This window comes from Perca flavescens, chromosome 11, assembly GCF_004354835.1.
Source record: "Perca flavescens isolate YP-PL-M2 chromosome 11, PFLA_1.0, whole genome shotgun sequence".
NCBI lineage: Eukaryota > Metazoa > Chordata > Actinopteri > Perciformes > Percidae > Perca > Perca flavescens.
This window is the reverse complement of record NC_041341.1, coordinates 18,641,424-18,664,901: the sequence shown is the minus strand read 5'-3', so window position 1 is coordinate 18,664,901 and position 23,478 is coordinate 18,641,424. Positions and strand designations below refer to the sequence as shown.

The window sequence follows — 23,478 nt, the reverse complement described above, 5'->3', positions numbered from 1 at the left end:
GGCCTATAACAGATAGCTGCACAAACTCTATTGTTAACTGGGAGTTGGAGGGGAAAGGATAATGCTACTCTTGTTCCTGATGTATTTTCTGTTCTGAGTGGATTGCTAAGGGATGGTTATGCAGCATTATGGTCCTTCCCATTTCCTTGGCTTAGATGGGAGGGAAGGGGGGAGGCACTATAGTAGGATAATGGAGAGCAGAAGAGTCCAGACTCAAGGAGGCTGAGCTAACAGCCATGAAATTAAAGCGTGGAGAAAGAAAAGAAGCAGAGAAAGGCGCCTAGCTCTCCAGGGCCCTCTAAGTGGTTCCCCAGGCAAAATTAATGTGTTCTGCTGGCGCAGACCTCTTCTGCCAGGTTAAGCAGGGCTGGCCGGTGGGGTTGCGTCAGGCTTGCAGCTGATCGATGCAAATTTACAGTCATTCCAGTCAAATGTTTCTTCATCTCAAAGGCAGCAGGAAAACGCCCCTCAACCAGTTTGGGTCATTTGCTTCATTCCCTCTTCTTACTATACTATACATCCATGTCTCTTTGGACTGAAACAGTGTGTGGAGCCAGCTGCTACCAGCATAATAAAACATAATAATAACCACAGTAGTATCTCCTCTCAAGCAGCCAGCGCTATCTTATTCTGACCGCTTTGCACCCCCTGCTAAATCAGGTCGGAACAATGGCCCTGAGCCTGCAGCAGTCTCCAGGGAACCTCTCAGTATGGGAGGTTTTGTTTTTCCAACAAAAGACCTTAATGCCCTATAAAATATGTTTATTGGGTTTACACAGGATAATTGCCATGGTTATTGGAGGAGAACTTCCATGAAATACAGCAGAAGTGGTCAGGCAGGCATGTACAAACTGTTCTCTTATGCCTGCTTTCTCACACACATGCAATTTCAAGATGTACTTCATCACTGTAATTAGGGGGATTTGGTGAGAGTTGGTAATAGGATGCAACAGGGGTTAAAGTTGATGAGTCAGAGGCAGGCAGAAGTGACAGCAAAGGAAAAACAGAGGTAAACACTTATGACAAATCAGTGTTGATGGATTAGATTACTTTTCCAATGACCAACGGAGAGAGAACTTACATGCCACACTGAATCTCTGCCATACAGATAGAAAGGACGAGTGCAAAAAAGAGAGGGGATATACTATTATAGAAAGGAAATGTATTCTGCGGTTCAAAAAACGGAAGAAAAAGCTGGTATGGGGAAATGTGAAAAATAAAAGAATAAAGTTCTAAAAAGCTGGAAAAGGGAAAGTTAAAGAAAGACAAAGCTTTCCAGAAACCAGACAATTTTATAGGAAGGAGGATGTATGTATCTACTTGTATAACTAAAAAAAGTGATGGCATACAATGTTCTTAGCTGTGGAAAAAAATCTCAAGCAGTTCAAATAAAAGCCAGGAAGGAAGTTGAAAAGGATGAAGGCTTTTCCCTTTGTTCATTTGAGCGTGATAGAAGTAAGAAGCCAGTTTATTCCATATTCCCAGAGAGCTGATGCTTATTAGGAGGGCTGGCAAGCTGAGAGGGCAGCAGCAGAGCTTGGCCTAAGGGGGAGAAAAAAGAAAAAAAAGTCACCTTAAGCCACATCCCCAAGAAACCGAAGCGCAGACCCTGCACAGCTAAGAGAGCTTTTGGGTCAACCAGAGCTTCATGATGTTTGATGGACGTTGAAGTGTTGAGAAAGAGAGAGAGAAAAACAGAGAAGAGCCAGTAAAGACTTTTATCCTCCTCCTCCTCTTTCTGAAGTGCCGCTGAGCCCTGTGATCTGTGCCTTCGTTTCTGTGCCCGTGTGGACTTGGTCAACAAGCCACACAGGGTTCAGAAAGAGAATCTCAACTCACCAGGGCCACAGCTCTGGCTGTCACTCTGATGTGCCCGAGGCCAGTTCAAACCACACTATGGTCCTCTCACTTGCATGCACACAGTCAAGCATCCAAACACACATGCACAGCACTTGCACAGGACTGTGTGATACTGTCCTCTGGGGAACAGGCTCAGCAGTTTGTTTTATTGCCCCTGGCCTCCTGTGCCCTCTGTTGTTTTAACACAGAAAGTGGAATTCTTGTTGTCTCTGGGATTCAGCATGAGGAGTTGAGATTTTAAGGAACTCCTTTCATGTGCCCCATCTCTACACATGCTGACTTACATGTCTCTCTCTCTCTCTTTCTTTTGTCTTGTTCACAGAGAGCAACATCACAGTGTTATTGTTTAGCAACTCGTCGGAGGTCCTAGAGGGCGATGTTATCCAGTTGATCTGCTCGATCCACTCCACTACTGGCCCCCTGTCTGTTGTCTGGCAGTGGACAGACAAGCAGGCGACTGGACCAGCCCTGGAGGTGGCCTCCGTCGATCGGGAGGGCACTGTATGGCACAGCCCCTCTTACAGAGAGCGCTCCAGCTACGGGGAGATACGTGTGGAGAAAGTGCGAGCCGACACATTCTCTCTGTCCCTGTATAATGCCTTACCTGGGGATGAGGGCCAGTACCGCTGCACAGCCACTGAGTGGCTTCAGACCGGCACTGAACCAGAGCTAAACTGGGAGAAGATAGGAGAGAAGTCAACCAGCAAGACAGTCACCGTCAAGACTGTTGGTAAGTTACTGCAACCTATTCTAACCTCAATATAGTTTATATTCCGATCCTGCAAAGTAAGTAAGGCACACTGTGGGGAGGAGGGTGCTGTGGGGGCTGCAGCCCCCTGCTGGCCAGAGTGAAACACAGTGGAAATATAATTTTACTTTCTAACTCATTTCTGATAAATAATTTCAACAGTTTCTGTTCAAGTGCTTGTGGATTCGTTATTTTGTTGTGGTTTAAGTGTGAACAATCTGGTAAATTTGAATGATAAACATATGTATGTATGATTTTCTAATTAAGTATCCTACATACTAAACATAACTCTGCAGAAAATAACATAAAATAGCACATTGTTTCACTTTAAATAGTCCAAAACCAACAACAAAAAATGGGCTATATGGATAAAAGGGACAGAGTATCCAGTAGTGATCAGGCTGCATATGTTATCTGTACATTGCAAACTACACGGCTCTCATGCTGTGTTAATAAATTGTAATCCACCTGCACATGCTAAGTCTGTATGTTCAAGTTCAGCAGCAGCTGAGTTTGTTACAGGTTTAAATATCCTTGAGCATATCGACCACACTGCTTATCCTGCTATACTATTATTTCCAGGCAAGGTTAAATGTTAACTACAGAAAATGTACTACACCTGTAAGCTGCTTATTCTACACATTAATATGTGCATGTAAGTAAAATGTAGAGTCCAGGGCAGCCTCCCTATTGAAAATACCATCTGCACACATGGTAAGGCATGTAAACCCTCTTACAAGACTGTGTCTGCACACATGCGCTCCAAATCAAAAACGGGCACATGGTTTGTGGTTTGCTAAAGACTGATCAATGGCGCAGGCAGAACATGCAGTCCACATAGTGGAATACACCATGGTTTATTCATGCACCGCTCAGGGGAAAGAGCTATTTTGTCACACAAACACTCTCACACCACCTGCCACACCTCAAGAGCAGTGCTTCTGTGACACCCATCATAGATGCACACACACTCACTCACACACCCATATGGATTAGCCAGAGTTATTAGAATGGAAATGCAGCGGCAATGTGTTTCACAGTCTGTGGGTCTCCTCTGTCAGTGCTGAGTTAAGCTGAACATCCTCCGTACAGCCTGAGGAAGCCACTGGAGCGGAGCAGTAAGGAGCTGGCAGACCAGTAGGACTGTGCTCAATACATACACATACAGACACACACACACACACACACACACACACACACACACACACACACACACACACACACACACACACACACACACACACACACACAACCAACGGATTAGCTCCCTGCAGCAGCACACAGCCGTGCTGCAGAGAAGAGATGTCAGTTTTTAAGTGGCCATTTGTTAAGTTCGGGCCACAACAGAAACATTAGTTTGAGGAACAAGGGACACATTATGCAAATCAGGGAATAGAAGTCTGAAGCTGCTCATCTCTCTTCTATTACACTCTACGACATCTCCTCTCCTTCTCCTCTATGCTTGTTGATCAAAGGCTTTTTTAAATGTGCGCTGTTGTGTGACGGTCAGTGTGTTTTACTTCATCTCAGATTTTGGTCCTTGTTTTTCTCACTATAGCTTCCAACTTCAGTTTTATTGAACCTAAACCTGCTGTCCAGATAGATAACTTTTTCCCTGTGTACAGCTTTTTTTCTCCTCTAGTTTTGTTCCTTACTTCTTTAGTTCTTGCACCTAATGAATAAAAGCAACAAAACTTGTGCCCCAGTTTCCTTCTGATTTCAGATTGTGCTTCACACTAACCTGTCCTATGAGTGCACTGTTCCATAGGCTGAAGCTCAAGATATTATATATGGTGACTGTACCTTCATTTAAATCATAGCCATATGGACTCCTTGTGCTCGCTGACAAGACCTAAAGGAGATGGGAGAGGAATGTTCTCTGGGTGCCTTGTGTTGTTGTTGCCACGGTGAAGACAAAGATGCTTGGTAGAGAGTCTTGTTTCCAGCTGATTGACTTAAGGGTGTCTGGGGTGTATAAGTGAGAAGCCTATTATACACAAACACACACACACACACACACACACACGCCAGTGTATAGTAGTTTCACACTCAACTACAAGCACTTTTTACAGTCAACGAAACAAACACAGTCATGCACATTCACACAAACAAAAAGACAGAGATGTATGGAAAACAACTGATCAGCGTGAAATCCTCTTTTCTGTCACAGAGGCATGCAGTGAGGGAGAAATGGATGGATGGAAGAGGGTCACAGGGAGAATGAAAGAGTGAGAGGGGAGAATTATTGTCTATTAAAGAATTACATCCCCAGGCAGCTGTCCCAGCCGTAGCCATGTCTGGACAGAAAGCCATTGATTACACACCCTGAAGGACAGCGTGGGTCATGCTGTCAGAGCAGCAGAGAGGGTGAGGGACAGGGAGAAAGAGACTTGGCTGTTGACAAGAACATAATGGAGAAATCTGGAAAGTCTCAAGAAAATGAATTGTCTGATCTGGCAAAAGTCAGACTTCATCAACATCTCTCCATTCCACCTCCCTCTGTCTTTTATTTTATCCGTGTGTGACCATCTTTGTCATATTCAAGCTCAGTTATTCACATTCATTGAAATGCCCTGAAATAGGCACAGCAGGGCCAGGTTGTTAAAGGGCCATGGAGTTTCTCTCTTGTGACTCCCTTGCTCTCCAGTGTAGAGATATCTTGGCAATAACATATGGAGTTGGCTCACCGTTTCTAGTTTAATGAGGATAGTTTAGACTTGGCTAGGAGTTGGGCATAGATCGAACATCGGCGCTTAGAGGAAATCTCTCCCCTCGGCTTTCTTTGTTGCATCACCCATTAATTTTGAGGCGCGCTCACACAGTCAAGCACCCAACTTATACACATTCACAGGGGTACATACACATGCCTGGCTAAATGGCTGTCTTCAGGCGCTTAATGATTAGGCAGTGCACTTCAAGTAAATGCTGTCTGTATTTGTACCAGCAGGGGACTTTGTTCCTCTTGGTGGCCATGCTTAACCCTTGTGTCCTTTTTTCCAACGTTTTAAATTGTTTTTCTTCTACACATTTTCAGCGCTTATTTCTACGTCCCATATTTTCTGATATAAAACAAAAATTGAAAAAGGGTCAATGTGACCCGAAGTCAACACAAGGGTTAAAAGGAAAGTTCCTTCTTGGAAACGATTATGAACTGTATTATTCACTGAACTTTAAGCTTTTATAGAACAGACTCAATCACACACCCAGGCTGTGTTGTGCTATAAAATGCAATCAGCGGTACTCCATGTTTCATCATTTATCATCAAATAAAAGGCCATTTTTTCTAACATTCTCCCTCCACTTCTTCCACCATCTAGAGTCCTCCTTCATGGTGTCGGCCTCATCACGGACACCATCTGTTACCTTTGGAGACTCCTTTGACCTCCTGTGCCTGGTCAAGCCTCGTCACAACCCTCGTGTCCCAACCTCCGTGACCTGGCGCTTCATGCCGGCTGGCCCAGAATCTGGCGACCAGGATCAGGGAGAGTTCAAAGACCTGGTGACTTTCACCCGCGAGGGCACGCTGCAGTGGGGGGAGCAGCTGCTAGGGCTGGGTACCCGCACCACAGTGGACCGCTCACACTCCAACACCAACTTCCGGTTGTCGGTGACCAGGGCTGGGCGTCGCGAAGCGGGCAAGTACCAGTGTACAGCCGTCCTGTGGAGGAGGAACTACGACAACAGCTGGAGCAGAGTAGCCAACCGCACTTCCAACCTGCTTGGCATCAGTGTCCTACAGCCAGGTAAAGCTGCATGGCTGCTTGCCAGGCACACACACACCTAAGTAGAAGGGACATAGACTAACACACAAACAGGGATAAACACAAAAACACAAATTCAGATGCACACTCACACGCATACACAATGAGTGAATTCTGCAGAGCTTAGAGGATGTCTGCCTGCTCTAATTGCTCGTAGTCTCTGGTTTAGCCACTAATGGTGTGTGTGTGTGTGTGTGTGTGTGTGTGTGTGTGTGTGTGTGTGTGTGTGTGGGGCAGGATGGGGTCTTCTAATAGAGCACAGTAAATTTATTGCTAAATAACCCACAGTAAGAGAGCAAAAACTGTGTGAAAAAGGTAGAAGAGAGGCAAGCAAAGGGCCGAGAGAGTGAGAAAGTGTGATAAAGAGAGTGAGCGATCTGTCCTTGAACCTTTTTCCTCAGCGGAGGCATTAAACTGTCTACATCTCCCTCATTGGCCCCCTGTGCTCCACACATACATGGAGCAAAACCCATTCAGACACAGCCCAAATAGTGGCTCAACACAAACAACACACACACACACACAGGTCCAATTTAGCCCAGTCTGCTGTGCCTCAACAGTATGATACTTCATTTATTCAGGTGAATGTGCCTGAGGCAAATACTCACCCTGCTGAGAAAACATTGTGGTCTGGCCTTCAAAGCAGTCCAGTAAAGGAATATGGTACCTGAAGTACAAATGGGGTCCAGATTTTCTTAGATTTGGCGGGAGGAATATGAGTAAGGTATGTGGGCGGGATGAGAAAAATGTTTTCAACTTCTGAAATGCCAAATGTTTTTCTGGAACATTATGTTTGTGACCATGAGCAATGTGTGAATAGATATGTGCAAGCTTGTGTCTTTGCCAGCCTGAAGGCCCATTCCATGTTTAGGTGAGGATAAGTAAGATACTTTATTGAGATTTAGAGGCAGACTGTGGTGATCAATAACACTTTTAAATTGAGGCAGTGGAATGTAGTCACATATACAGTAGATATAGTCTCTCATTCCCTGCGGCTATTGATCTAGATATGCACACAAATTCAAACTGATGTAAACACACACGCATACAGAAGCACCTGGTTCAGAGAAGGTGCTTTTACTGACTGTGCTCTGACCTTAACCATTCACGCAGAACACACACAGTGTCCCTGGGCCCTTCAAGACTTGTTTGGAGATCGACTTATCATCCTGAATGCTCATTTACCTTCCCTGCCCACCAGTGTGCAGTTTACATTGTTTATCCTTAACCTGAAAAAGGACACACACACGCACACACATTTTGCAGGGGAAAAAATACCGGGTTCTCCTTCTGCTCTTTTTTTCTATCAGTGTCTCCATGACAAAGTGATCAGTTACCTTGGTAATGCCATCAGTAACCATGATGATGTGATCAGTTGCCAACTGAAAGTCAATCAGTAACCATAACGGTGCAATCATTCTGTGTGTAAGGGCACTATCTTACAGGGGAGGGCGAGTAAGTAAGTCCTTTATCTCATTGGTTGCAGAGATGCGGCTTGGGCCCGGTCATGCTGCATTCGTCTCCTCCACCTCCTGTGTTGTTTTTTTTTTTTTTTTTTTTTTTTTTTTTATTGTGCAGTCAGACCTTCATTTAGACCGATGATTCATTTGTCAGCATGTAGGATGTCTCTTTGCCTTACGCCTCTCCTCCCCATCTGCTTTTTCCTCCCTGTTTTCCTAAATGTTAACCACTCCTGGCTAAATGAGCAGCTGGCATTTGCAGTCCCTCCCTCAAAGAAGTGGGATAAAGGGGAGTGTGTGTAATGAGGTGTGAGCAAACACAGCATTTGACCAGATTCATAATTGAGACTTTACATCATTCTTCCAGAGGTACCTGCTCAATATGTATGAGCTGCCTCACCAGCATTATGTGTGCACATACATGCTTGTGTTGAATGTCGAAGTTCTTGCATGAATGCCCCTGCAACTGTGTTTCTTGTGATGTTCCTCTGAGAGCTTCCATATGCTTACTCTGCATATATACAGAAGCCTCCCTCTCCCCTGATACTGCGTGACACAACAGTAGAACGGTTTCTCTCAGGTTTCTGATGGTCCATTTCACCACCATCTTGTATTCAGAAGAAAGATGAGTGCATGTGCCTAACGCTCCTCATTAAATTATTGGAGAACTTCAAAAGCGGAGAGTGAAAACTAGCATGCAAATAAGTGCCCTTCATCCAACATCCATGCATCTTGGATTAGCAGAAGCGAAGTTGTCGGATGCTGGATGTAGATAAAAGCAGGACCAAACCCACACAGAATCAGTCAGCCGGTCAGCGTGACATTCTGTCAAACTAGTGAGGTGTCTGCAGACCCAGCCAGGCCTACTTCCTGTTCCATATTGCATTAGCAGCACATTGCCTCTGTCCAAGTCCTATGGGTCATATTAGAGAGGTTTACCACCATATCTGCATATGCACATACACACTTACAATATTTTTATCTTCATTGTGAGGGCAGCCTTGTGTTGGAATTACCCACCACAGACTTCATCCAGAGAACCACTTCACACACTGGAGCATAAACACCGTCATACTCAGGTACACACAAACATGCAGTACATACACACTGGGGGAGAAGGGGGTTACCTCCCAGAGCAAAAGTGTAATTGTTTTATGATAGAACACGATTCAGTATTAACCCTCACAGCGGAGGATCTCCACAAACGCACACAAAAAACCCATAAACATGTGGTATACAGTTCCACATACTGTAATATTAGATTTAACCTGATTGAGTTTTCTTTTTGTCTCTGTCTGAAATGCAATAATGGCAAACACATGTTCAGCTTGGCAGATCACCAGGGAAGCCTCAGTCTCTACAACACAATCTAATATCATCTACTCATAACTCAAACTACACACACACAAAAACACACTCTTCATTTCACACACACACACACACACACACACACACACGCGCGCGCGCGCATGTGCACGCATGCACACGCACACACATAAAACACACAAAACTAATTATGCTGAATCTTCCCTAATAGAACCGGAGTTAAGATTAATGATGGTTTTGGGAGTTGAAGACATTTTTCTCATCATTTGAGTGTGTGCATGTGCACATTTGTGCATGTGTGTCTGGCATGAGGAGTGGGATATTAAGACTGTCTGGTTATTGGCTTAGCTAGAGTGGAGGGGAGGGGGGGGTGCCCCACTTAGAGTTTCTCCTCATCTCTCCTCACACACCTACGCTTGCCTGGCTACCTTTCACTCACATGATCAAACATCACGACGCAGGAATGAATTCCTTTTTTGCTTTATTATTATCCTCCTCTCTTGTTTTACTCTCTTGTGGGTGCACTTTGAGTTAGAGGATATATGCCTCCTACTTTCTGCTTCTTTATCCTGGTCTACCTTATATGCTGGCATAAGCAATGGCGTCACTGCGGTGATTGGAGATTCCTGCTTATCGGGGCATGGATAGAAGCTGTCTATCTTCATTAAGTCCTGTCACCCTCATGTCTCCCTTTCTCGCTCCCGCTCCATCTCTGTCTTTCTACATTTTGTTCTCACTCTCCCCATAAGTCTCTTTTAATGTCTTTTTTCCCCTTCACTCTCACTTAGCTGCATGTTTCCCTCCCCGCCCGCCCCCAGCTTCTTTCTCACTCCTGTGCTTTTTCAATATTTTATAATGCCCTGCCTCTCTCCTCCTCATAATTCTCTCCATTATGTTTACATTTTTCTTCAAATAGCTTCTTCACCATTGTCAGTATTTCATAAATAATAGGATATGGCAGCTGTGCTTGTTTGCACACAATAGCGACTTTATCACAGTGTTATCGTTCATGTCAGGGTTGTAAATGTTTTCTGTGCCCTGTTTTCAGCTGCAGTGGATATAGTTTGAGTTTGCCCACAAGCTCACCTAAGGCAGCACTCCGTATATGGGCTGCCTGTATGTCTGCAACACACAACTTGCTTCTACTACTTACAGTATACAATATACAAATAATCAGAGTATACTTGCTCGTCTGTTGCATACACACACACACACACATGAATACACAGGATCGTAATGGGTGATTAATGAAGAGCCTTTGAGGGGTGCACTGAAACAGAAAATAATTTCATAAGATATTTGATTAATCACGCCTGTTTCAGACATTCAAGGTCAGGCTCCTTTCCTGCATCTGCATCTTCTTCCTCACAAGGGCAAACCCTTACACTATCTCTTGTGCATAACACGGGCCTCATTTCCTTCTTCAGCCCAATCTAAAGACGCAATGAGATGTGTGAGATGTGTTGTGTCTCTCCATCTCACGCGCGCGTGTGTGTGTGTGTGTGTGTGTGTGCGCGTGCGCGTGTTGTGTCCTGCTGCTGGTGTAATTGAAGTCGTAACTCAGAGCTAGCTACACTGTTACTGCTCCTCCCAATGTAAATTAGTGGCTACTAGTTGGAGCAAAGCAGGATATGCTCAGCAGTGCCGCCTCTTGAATACATACACAAACAAACACAAACACACACACACACACACACACACACACACACACACACACACACACACACACCAGCATCTTGCCTGCACTAAGTGAAGGACCACTGTTCTCTGTGGTTTAATGGGCATAATGTGTTTTATGCTTATTGGCAGTCCCCCTTTCAAACACACACACACACACACACACACACACACACACACACACACACAGGCATGCATACAGGCACACGGCTCGATCTGATATGTCTTTCAGCTCTCCCCTCCGTAGCAGCTTCTTTTGGGCCATTAATCTCCAAGAGTTCCCCTGCCCTGACCCCCTGTCTCACCCCTCTCTTGTGCATCCGTTTTCCCGTTGGGCCAGCCTGCGTCTAGCAATCACTCTCTCAGAATGGCAGGCAGGAAGAGGGAAAGTGCAGTCAGTGCATCAGTGTGCTCGCACTGCTGGTAGAGAATAGGAATTATATGGTGGGTGGAGGTTGTGTGTTTGTGTGTGTGTCTCTGTGTGTGTGTGTGTGTGTGTGTGTGTGTGTGTGTGTCTGTGTGTGTGTGTGTGTGGGGCTCTGCCATGGTGTGTTCAAGGCTGCTGTTACGTGCACAGATCCCCGTAATTAGCCCAGTCTTAATGATATTGTAGTGGGAGTTGAAAAGGGGAGGAATGAGGAGTGGTAATATCCCTCTGACACAATGGGATCATAGATACATTGCAGTCATTAGCATAGAAATTAGGCTCCCAGTTCAGCATAGGAGCCACTTTTCAGTCAGTGGAACCCCATCTCTCATTGCCTCTGCCTAGCAGCCTGCTCTGATCTATTCCCCCTGTGACAGAGGTCTAGACCGGATGTGCAGCATTTTGTGTGTGTAGTTGCAGAGGTTGGCAAGGAGCAGCAAGTCAAAGTAAGCTGTTCTGCAAGGGATCAGGGCGTGTCTAAAACCCTCAGTCCTGACATGCTTTGGGTCCTGGCCGTGGATTAGCCCATGGCTGTGCTAACGCTAAAGCTAAAGGCGGAGCAGGCAGCCATTAAGACTATAAGTCCTGGAGTGGAGCTGGAGAGACTGCCTGCTGCTTTCCAAAATCCCCCCAGGAGCATGTTTTCACTTTCTGTCTTTTACATCTCTCTCATCTTTTCCAGGCTCTTTCCCTCCCCTCTGCACACTCTCTCACTCCGCAGCTCTCTGTTGGTAGGGCCTTATGAATATCCGTTCAGTTTGCCGATTCATCCCTTAACTCTCCTACTTTTCTCCCATCCTGTATTCTTTAAAAAAATATCATCCCTTTCTCTGGGTCTACTTTTATTCATCCCTCTCATCTCTTTATGTCTCTTTCTACCTGCCTCTTGCCCACTCTGGCCTCCTTTAACTAAGTGGAAGCATTGGTCCAGTGGATAGGATGCCAGCTCAGTGGTCATTAGGTACATATTAGACCATATTTAAAAAGAGCCAAAATGTTAGGCAGAGACCCCACCAGTACCTCCAATGTCCACACTTCATTTAGGCCTCATTAATATTCATTAACCACAGGTGAGGCTGCTGAATATTAATGTTAGTGTCAGACGATTAGACAGAATGTAGTAGAGACCTAGATCATGGTAAGGCAGAAGGGAAGACTGGTCAAAACAAAGACTGTAATGAAGGGGAAATGAGAGGGGTGAAGTAGACATTTCAACCCTAACATTTAGTTCTAAATTAAAATACTTCACCTGGAGCACAAGCATGAAACAGAAATGGAAATAAATTGAATTTCCTCTATATAAATTGCAGGAACATCTCTGTGTGTGTGTGTGTGTGTGTGTGTGTGTGTGTGTGTGTGTGTGTGTGTGTGTGTGTGTGTGTGTGTGTGTGTGTGTGTGTGTGTGTGTGTGTGTGTGTGTGTGTGTGTGGTGTTATGCGCATATCTCTCGAACCATTAGTCCAATGGATTTCACTCTGATCTTTCACCCGACTTTAAATTAACCTATGAGTCGCTCATACTACACAAGACCTCTCTCTCTCTCTCTCTCTCTCTCTCTCTCTCTCTCTCTCTCTCTCTCTCTCTCTCTCACACACACACACACACACACACACACACACACACACACACACACACACACACACACACACACACATACACAGGTTCTGGTGGTTGATGAACGCATATATGTGCTGTTTTGCGCTCATAACGGGCCGGGTGGGTAGTGCACTGCCATAAGTCCATGACGCTAATGCCTTATTACGCCACATTTTCATTGTAATATTTTGTGATTACATTCTGAATCTGCAACGTTCTCTGTCAGGTAAATCAGTAAATTAGTAGTAGGGTATACAGGGGAGTTGCATTTGAAGTGGTTTGGGGTCCTTCTGTAAATGATTTTGGGGTAGGCTACAATTTGGTTTTGATGAATTCTACAAGCAGCAATACCACAGGCCAGCAATCGGCATTTCCAAACAGGCACATTTTCAATGGGCACTGCACTAGTACAAAAAATAAAGGGTAACATTCTTGGATTTACGATCTTGGGCTGTATTCTCCTCCTATGAAGACTCGGCCAAGCAGTTTCATAGCGCCTTTGAAGTCATCCTAAAAAAAATGTGTGTGTATGTGTGTGAGTTGTGGTTATTGTGTGCCGACATGCCACAGCAGCATCCTTAACTGTACTCTCCTCCTCCCCCTGGACTCAAATTAGTTTTCATCTGCTTTGCTCCATAAACAACAGTTGTTGAGTTGTTGTGCAGTGTTCGGGGTGCCCTTTGTTATCTGTCTTCCTTATCAAAACTAGGCTGCTGTTTGTAGCCTTTGTGTATTTACCTCCAATGGTAAATAAAAGGAATAAAGACAGCTTTGTCTCAACTCTGCAGTTCCTGTAGCTATTAAACAAGACAAATGTGGCACACATGGGAAGGGGGTAAGACAAGGGTTCAATGAGCCAATTAGTGAATGTACTGTGTATGTTTGTGTGTACTGTAATAACACTACATGCCCAGAAAACTGCTGAAACACAAGTACCTCCAGTGGTGCTGAGATAGTTAAGGGGGTAGGAGGCACTCTGTCTGGATACAGCTGTCTGGATTACATCTCCATTCCACCCACTATAATATTTTTCACATTTTGCAGAGCAGGAATCAGACTTTTAATTACATTTTATTTAATCATGCCTGGTGATGTAAACAAAAGGCTTTGGCCCGGTTTAATTGAGTCTGCCCTTTATTACTAAAAAATAAAATTCAGTGAGATCCTGGAACGTATCTTAGCCATGCCACGTTGTTCATGGATATAAGGTTGTCCTGGAAACCACAGAGGCAGGTGACGTTAATGCTCAAAGTTAACTTTAAAGTTATTATGAGAGTTTTTGTCTTCTACTTCAGTATACAAGGACACCATTTTATCCCTTTTTACCTGTGGAGAAAATAGACCGATCAAAACCAAAAAGAGGAGTTAAAGAAGGCATATAAAATTGGTGTACACTTTCATTCTCACCGAGGCCAGGTTTGACTGGCACATGAACTAATGCAAAGCATTGAGAACAAGTGTTTCCAATTACGATTTGTCTTGTGGATGCACCCTTGAGTCTCATTAAAGAAACAGTAGCAAAGAACATGTGATCACACTTAAAATAGGTATTGACAGCCTTGCTCACACACAAGAACACAGTACTTCTCTTGCTGTTGAGGGAATGCACATACATGGTGAACGGCCCTGTGAACGCTGTTTGATTGAACTGGCTTCCTACGCTGGGTCTCTTCCCACAACATAGTAAATCTGCCCTCATCATTGCTCCATATACAAAATGACATACAGTACATCAGATGGAAGTTTTAGCCTATTTTCTGCTGCTTCTGTCATGAGATGCATCAATGTAACTGTGGAGGATGGCTGTAGCTGAAAGAGGAAACCTCACTGTCAGAGTGAATGGACACGTGTCAGAGGATGTGACCAGCTGGTCTGTGTGAAGTCGCTGTTCTGTTACTGAGGCATTTCACAGTGGGAGAAATTAGGAGGTGTTTTTGAGGCATAAAAAGTTTTTTGTTTCCTTTTATTTTTCTTATGCTTATCAAGTTATGATAACTTGTAATAGCTCATGATGATACCTAATAGGGCTTGAATAATTAGCCTATTTTAGCTTTGAAAAGGCATCTCTGTAAACACAGATGTACGGCAACATGCTTTCAGCCCCCGGTTTTTCTCCTGGCTTCCGCTTCAAACTTCAAATGGGAATGGCAGAGAATTGCTTTGTCCTCTGCCAATTCAATCCTGCATGGTTTCACTTTAGGAGGTTCGGAGGTAATTCTCTTGCAAAAAAAAAAAAAAAAAAAAAAGATTGCCAGGATTCCGCAGGGCTCGGCAATAATTCCGGATGGGGAGATTGTCAGGCTTTCTACTGTACCAAGTCTCTAGGGAGTACCGTGGCAATGATAATGTCATTTCAGATGCTAGCTTGAAATGCCGTTGCACAAAAGGCTGGTCTGGCGATGCCTTGCAGCCATGCATCTTTTGAATTCAACCAAATGTGTACATACTGTATGTATAGTGCACATATGCAGATTCAGAATCACAAACAGCTATCATTTGAGCATGCACAGCAATCTGTTGGTAATGGTGAGGTTTTTAGGGCAGATGGCTATGACCCTAGGCAGTCAGTCAGTCAGTCATAGCAAAGCTTAGTGTGAGCTAAGAGGGAGAAACATTGGAGATGCAGGGGATTGTTTAAGAATGCAGGAGGTTTCGTTACCAACACAATACAGTTGTGTTTTTGATTTTTCAAAACACACAAAAAATGCTGTAAAAATTGAAAGTTGATAAAAACTTTGAGTCTGGAAAAAAAAGAATTCAGGAGGAGATTGGTTCAGATTTGTGTCAGTAAATCAATCAGAAAACTATGGGCTATGCATTGATCTTTTGTTTAACTGTTGTTAATGTTATAGCTATTTTGTACAAACGTTTTGTTCGTGAGCTTAAACAAATCATGTTTACAATTACAGTACATCAGACAACTAGCACTTTAACAACACATTTTTTTACTGTCAGTGAATAGCACTGAGTGAATGTCAACGTTTTCTTTGTTTAGTGACAGTGATCATGTCGTTAGCTCAGATAAGTACCGGTAACTTAGTCAGAAGATCTAGAAATAGAAGGCATCATGCTAGCTAACTTGCCAGTCCCACCTGTGACTGTCACCTATCTCTCAGATATAGAGAGTTGAATTTTCAGTGAGGATAAAATTTTATTGGACTTCAGTTCCAAACGAATAAATTAAATTTCAAATTATACTATTCAGATACAGTTTTTCAATGCAATGATTCAAATTAAACAATAAAATTTCAAATTTTGTGATTAATATTCAGTTTTTCAATGCAGTTATTCAAGTTTAGCAATTCAAATTCAAATATAAATGATTCAAATTCAGTTTCTGGTGGCACATATTTCAGCCCATAGAAAACATTCTTACAAATGCATATTCCTGAGCAACGCTAGATACCGTTTGAAATTTGTCGCACCAAATTTTGGTGTCAATCACAAAACAATACTTTTTCTGATACATTTTTCTACAAAACCCTTTTTTAATTTGACAAAAGAAGCTAAAATTGTTTAAACACAAGCAGTACAAGATGCTTGCCTACATAAAATGCATTCACATCTCCAGTCTGAGTAAAGAATATGCGACTATGAATCTGAGTAAGCATTTGGTGAAAGCTTCTGGTACTTGTCTTGAAGTAAATTTGTTTGTACCAACTTACATAGATTTAATTGTATCAAAAGCTGCTTTTGATGGGCTTCTTGTGCAAACTTGTATAGAAAAGGTGTTTTATGTATTTATTCGTTGTTGTGTACATTCACAAACCAGCTGATGCTATTTGGACAATTCTGACAAACATCTGTGCTCTGATCTGAAAATAGGTAATCCTCTCTCATTTTGGTGGGAAGGGGTGGCAAAATGACATTCTGCAGTTGCATGTCTGCTACTGATATCAATTAAGGGAATTTGTTTCCCCAAATTGGGCTCAGCCAACAAACAACTCTTGGCTCACTGTCAGTGTGCACTGCCAACGCTAGGAAGTGCTACCAATCAAATCATTGTTTAGGTTAAGAGTGTTCAATTTGCTGAAAGAAGTGCAGCACACCTGTGGAATTGTTTGACATTGAAGCTGCGTGGTATTCTTTGAGTGCAGGTAAATACCCCTGACATTATGTTTGTTTGAGACATATCCTCACTATGGCATGATGTCAATGTACATATCACGCTTGAAAATTGTATGGTGTGATTATCTTTGCTTTGTGATCCAGTGTTTTTATACATATAATGTTAGGGCTATGTGTGTTTTCTACATGCTCTGTACTGAACTAATCCTCCCCCCAAGCTTTTGACAGTGGGGCCCTGGCTGTGGTCAGACCTGATGTACCTGCAGCTAATCCTATCCCACAACCGATGTCACTGTAACCAATCCTGTCACAGCACTCAGGGCAGCTTTCAGCTTCTTCCTGGCATCTCAGTCACACCTCTCTATCCTCTCCTCCCTCTCCTATATGCTCTCTTCCCATCCTTACTTGACTTTATAAAAATGTGTTCCTTCTCTTTCCTCCTCTTTTGGCAGACTGTCAGACCCCCTGCCTTGCTTTTGTCTTGTATCTTACCTAATAATATCCACAGCCCAACTTTACAATCCACCTCCCTCTCATTCACCCTTGTCTCTTCTGCTGTTCTGCATCTTAGCTTACATTTCTACTTTGATACCAGCAGACCTACCATCCCCTCAGCTTTGATTAGTCTGACATTTCTTCCTCCTTTTCCTTTCCCTCGTATTTCTTTATTTCTTTTTGTCACTTCCTTCACCCACCCACACACCACTATATTTTCCTGCCCTGCTGCCACCAGAAATAAACCCAGCCAGCTACAAGTTGTCTGTCACAAAACAAAAATTGCATTGTGTACCTGTCACCAGCGCTCACACCTGCACCCAAAGTAATGAGTGAATGTCTGCTCTTTTTCCTTTCCTACTGAACCATGCTCTCTCTCCTAATTCTTTGCAGAGAGCAAGCTGCGAGTGCAAAAGACCAACCAGTCTCAGGTGTACCTGGAGGACAGTCGCGTCAGGATCAATTGCTCCATTAGCTCCCAGACCAGCCAGGACTCGCAGCATGCTGTGTTGTGGTACGTGAGGCGTGCGACCGGGTCAGAAGCCGATGAGCTCCTTCTGCGAATTGAACGCTCGGGGGCCTTTGAGTATGGCGCCTACGCAGACGAAGAGAGACTGCGACGCCGAGTGCAGGCTGAGAGGCTGTCCCCCCGCCTCTATGTGCTGACGCTGAACAGGGCAGAGAACAGCGATTCTGGGACATACTACTGCCTGGTGGAAGAGTGGCTGAGTGACCCAGATGGAGCCTGGTATCGTCTCTCCAGGGAGTCCTCGGGGTTCACACAGGTTCTGGTCAGACAGCCAGGTGAGCAAGCTGTCAGAACTGCTGTTGTCTTAAACAAAATGCTTATTTATTCCCACTGCAGGGAAGCAGCAGCTGCCAATTTCGCTCCATATGCTGTCCTGCTTTAGACCAGTTTAACATTGTTTACCCCCCCCTCCCAAATTGCTTTACCCTCACCTTACCTCCCACTTGCTCAGCTCAAGGCCGCCTCACTCTGATGACCTTACACCTGCCCTGGGCCGAGCTCAGGTGGCAAAAAAATAGGTTGAAGTCATGCCAGCTGTCATATGCCAGAGGGCAGAGCCTGGCTCAGATGGAGAATCTAATCCTCTTGTCCAGTACTTAAAAACTTTCAGAGTGCTCAAAACCATGATTTACCTACTGCCACCCTAACCCTGACATCTTACCTCATGACAGTAATCTTAAGTACACACATCTCACTTTTTCTGTCCTTGACTGAATTTCCCCTTAGCCCATATCAATTGCAATCAAACTCCATGCCCCCAAATGAAAATAAATAATAACAACCCATCCTTGACACACCCTTTTTTTTTGCATGAATCTATTTCACAAACCAGCTGAAGGTGACTTTTCTCAGACGTCTCCGAGAGCACTGTTCCCAAAAGCATCTGCCAGGTGTCGTGTTTATAATGCAGAGTGAAATCCCTGGCATGGCATCTGTCCAAATAGAACGTGAGGATCAAAACGTCTGGTCACACAGTAGGCAAGGAAGCGGCTTATATTTTATGAAGACAGTGAAGCTGACACTGCCCAAACAATTGAGCTGCAGCAGCCATACAAATGCAGATATACATGCACTTTGTGTAAGGCACTGATTTGTTTTATACTTTAGTCTCACTGCAAAAGTTAACACATTGCTGAAGCTCACCAGGGGACTGTTAATATTTAACACTTACTGAGGAAGATAAAGTATATTTTACATAACCATATAGATTTTTACTTTTAATTATACATAAAGATCTACATACGATTAATAGAATATGCTGTATAAACATCATGGATATTCATTAACGTGCTAAAAAATACATTCACCTAGGAAGCCATCCAGAAATCTGCCTGTCGGGAGGAGAGATGAGAGGAGATGTGTGCCAGCACTCGCCTTTTTTTGCTGCTCTCCTGCTGTCTCCTCTGCTTCTTGTTTTGCTTTAACAAGAAGATAATTCCAAACTGTGTGAGAGAAGCCCAAGCTAGACAGGTCCTCACTGCCATCTTTTTTTTTTTTAACTGCAGTGAAACTGGGTCATTGTACCACCCCTAGGGGGTTGTAGCATACCCATACAGACATGCTGGCCTTGGGGTAAGATCTAACCTTGCTGGAAAGCTGAAAGACCGGTGATAGCTGTGGGCAACACTGTGGGATTTATTTATTTTTGTCTTTTGTTTACACATTTTGAAAGTTTGGTGTCCCTATCTGCCATTTTGTGGTGTTGAACTACAATTTCCCATAGGCCAAGTTGACATATTTAAATCGCTGGTTTTGTCTGAACAACAGTCCAAAACACAGAGCTGTTCAGATGTTTATCATAACGGACAAAAAAATCCTCAAATTTGAGAAGTTTAAACCAGCAAATGTTTTGCATTCTTTCTTAAAAAATGACTCAAATAAGTAATCGATTATCAAAATAGATGCTATCAATTATTAACTAATCCATGAATCAACTCCTCAACTCAGCATCTAATTCAAATACTGTAGATTCTTGAAAAAAACACATTTCATGTAAATTAAACATTGTGATTTGGTGCTCTAGTGCTTAGCCCCAAGAAATACAGTACATTTAAATACATTTCCACTTTTTCACCCCCATCTGTGTCTCTTTCTTATCTTCTTGGACCTCCGCAGAGATTCGACTGCAGGTGGAGGAATTGGAGTCAAACGTGACAGTGGAAGAGTCTGCCTCTATCCGACTGGGCTGTAGCATTCCCTCCCAGTCGTCCCGAGACTCCCGCTTCTCTGTGTCCTGGTATGTGGAGCGCTCCGAAGACGAGGACGATGAGCCAGGTGAGGAAGAGAGAGAGTGTGTGTTCTCCATCGGCCATGACGCCGTTTTCGGAAATGGAAACTGCAGCCCCAAAGAAGAGCCGGGGCCAAATTCCCGCCTGCAGTTTGAGAGGATGACCTCTGACCAGTACAGCCTGACCATTCAAGGAGCGCGGCCGACAGACGCGGGCCGATATTACTGCCATGTAGAGGAGTGGCTGCTCAACCCTCGCAATGCGTGGTACCGCCTGGCCACCAACAACTCTGGCTTCACTATCGTCAATGTAATGCAACAAGGTAAGTCCTTAATTAACTAAATCTTTTAAGCTTCTCTAAATGCAGGTGAAAACACTGTGACAAAACTATACTTGTATAAATGGATGTCTTCTAATATTATCCTGGCAATTTTAAGACTGGGGAGCCTTTGATGTAATTAACTGCTGCTTCTTTAGATGTTTCACAATGTATATTGTCATATATCCCAATCCTAATAGGTCCTCTGTGTTACAGTATATGTAACTAGAGAATATTATGGGCCAATTAAGGAGGTCTCAGCTACTCTATATGTCATCCTTGGATGATCTTGCTTCCCCACTTGCAGCATTTATTTTAAAGATAGGAACAAGCTCAGTTAAAAGCAGAGCCAGAGATGGCCACCCACTGTTAAGCAGTAAAGCTGAGCAATTAATGGTGTCAAAAGCCATGCTTGGATCTAAAGATGTCAAACTGATTGATTCACCAGTGTCAACTACTAGACAAATATCACAACTGTAAGAAGTGCATTATATATGCTAAAGGAGTCATGAAAATACAATTTCAGTCTGTAGTTTTTTTTTCTTCTAATTTACAATAAGGCTTATGCATCTGTGAAAAACTTAGATTTGTCTATTCTCTGTCAACAGTGTCCAACCTCCAGTCAGTGGTGTGCTCCAATGAATCCCTTTTCTACTTCGTCTTCTTTTATCCCTTCCCCATCTTCGGCATCCTCCTCATCGCCGTACTGCTAGTGCGCTACAAGAGCCGCAACAACAGCAAGAGTCAAGAAGGCAAGAATGGCGCCCCCCTCCTGTGGATTAAAGAACCTCACCTCAGTTACTCTCCCACCTGTCTGGACCCACCTGCGCTCAGCCTGCACCCTGGCTCTGTTGACTAAGTGAGGGTCCTTCCCTCTGCCCCGCGCACATCGTGGATCCAGCCAACAAAATGCCAAGGAGCAGATCTGGACTCCACCTTCAGACCTTACTGTCGTTCACTGCTGTGTTGAATTAGTCAATCAGTTGATCACTTTAACAACTACCCTGGTGGCTGCCTGTTATACGTTAACAACTGTGTGTGTGTGTGTGTGTGTGTGTGTGTGTGTGTGTGTGTGTGTGTGTGTGTGTGTGTGTGTGTGTGTGTGTGTGTGTGTGTGTGTGTGTGTGTGTGTGTGTGTGTGTACACTAGAATGGGTGTGCCATGTTAGCACGATTAATTGTGTGAGTGCGAAATGAAGGATGAGAACATCATGAGCCTCTCATTTTTGTTTTCTGTGAAACTCATAGCTGCATTTTGTTTTGTTTTACTCTGAATATTTGTGTATTTTTTAAAAGAGAAAAAAAAAACTGCACACATGAGATCATTGGCCGATCCTGGAATAACATTTAAGAGAAGGAACTCTATATTCAATTCCAGCACTGAGTGGATGCCAAAACAGTCTCCGCACTGATCCAAGAGCAGCCACAGCCTGGCCCACTATGTTGGTTGCCATAGTGATTCTTTGCGCCCGCTGACTCCGTAGCTGATGACTTGGTTGCCAGCCTGGATAGAGACAAAGGCAAAGACACACAAGTCTATGTCCTAAGTGAGGATGTGTGTTGGCCCACCTGCCTCCACAATGAATTTGCCTTGGCAGACAGAAACAGGTCCACTTAAACACTGCCAGACACTCTGGTCTTAGCGAGAGACTGCTCCGCTCTTCTTCTCTATCCTCCTCCTCTCCAGAAACGGACAACAAGAGAAAGAGATGGAGGAACATTGGAAATGATGGAAAGTAAATGAACAGCTCTCTCCTGCTGAGGATATAAGTACATTGACATGAGGGATTTTTTTGAGTGCCAAGACCTACTTATTACCACGCTGTTCTCTGCAGCTAATGTTTGAAGTTTTAAAGAGAGTGGGAAAGCTGATTGGTTTTTGAAGCGGATTGTAAATATGTCTGCTTACCTCCTGCTGTGGGTTTATGGGACTTTAGGGCAAAAGGGCAATTTTTCACTCCCCTTAAATCAGTTGAATTGTCCTGCTTAAATTACACAGTCAAGGTTATTGACTAAAATTCAATTCTTGCACATTTCTTTAAGTTGCCCAGTATGACCACTTCGTCCAGTTTTTAAAGGATATCAAAAGATGCATATTTAAGTTTTTTTTAAATTATTTAGATTTTTTTTAAGAGCCACACTGAAGATTACTAATGTGTAGATGTGTAGTAAAACACTTTAAAATGTTATCTGCACATTATAAGAAAACAAATTGATGGGCGGGGGCAAAACGCTTGACTTTTGTGTTTGTTTTAAATATTTTTCTATTTATTGTTTTTTACTACTTTGCATAGCTTTGTAAGATTTTCTTTTTGCTTTGAAATTCTCTAAGAACTGTGGTCTTGTGTTGCCAGGCAACTGCACCAAGCAGATTATGTCAATAGCCTGTGTTGGCAATGTGGTAGATGTAGAAATGCTAGATTTGTCCTGCGCATTGCAGTCTGTAGCATTTCATACCAGATTGTCAAGTTTGGTCAGTGTCAAAACACTGTATATCTATACCTATAATGAAAATTACTGTGGCTTTACATGTACAGTAGTTGAACAGACGAGTCACAAAAAATTTATTCACTTAATGCTTTTTGCTTGGGTCGAGTTTATTTAGTGAAATGTGATGTAACACCTAGGTAGGATGTTTGATCAAAGACGGCTGAAACCGAACTGTTAAAACGTCTTCTAATCATGGATTCTAGCTGAAGGCATCATCCTCAGCTCTCCTGATGCAAGGCAGAAGGGTTGAAAATCTGTGTCACCTTCCCTGGAATGCAACAACCAGGAGATGTATGAAATCCTTTACCCAACCTGGGCCTAACCCCTTTCACTGCCAGACTGGACATGAAAACTCTTGAAAAACTTGACATTGTTGTCTCAATTGATCGTGTCAACATGTATATTGCATGACAATATTGCAGGAGGAATCTTGATGTTTTTTAAATTTTGAACTCTTTGAGCATTGTGTTTGTGTGACAGAGCAGTGCCCCCACC

General features: G+C 43.5%; 1 protein-coding gene across 1 annotated transcript in view; it reads left to right on the top strand.

The window, feature by feature from the left end:
* Positions 1-21,584, top strand: part of igsf3 (immunoglobulin superfamily, member 3) — a 71,221-nt gene extending 49,637 nt beyond the window's left edge. Inside the window, exons 5-9 of the mRNA XM_028591261.1 lie at positions 2,183-2,590; positions 5,926-6,351; positions 17,812-18,222; positions 20,063-20,497; positions 21,103-21,584. Coding sequence (XP_028447062.1) covers positions 2,183-2,590; positions 5,926-6,351; positions 17,812-18,222; positions 20,063-20,497; positions 21,103-21,353 — 1,931 coding nt within the window. The 3' untranslated portion in view covers positions 21,354-21,584. The remainder of the gene's footprint in view (positions 1-2,182; positions 2,591-5,925; positions 6,352-17,811; positions 18,223-20,062; positions 20,498-21,102) is intronic.
* The last annotated feature ends 1,894 nt before the right edge of the window (positions 21,585-23,478 follow it).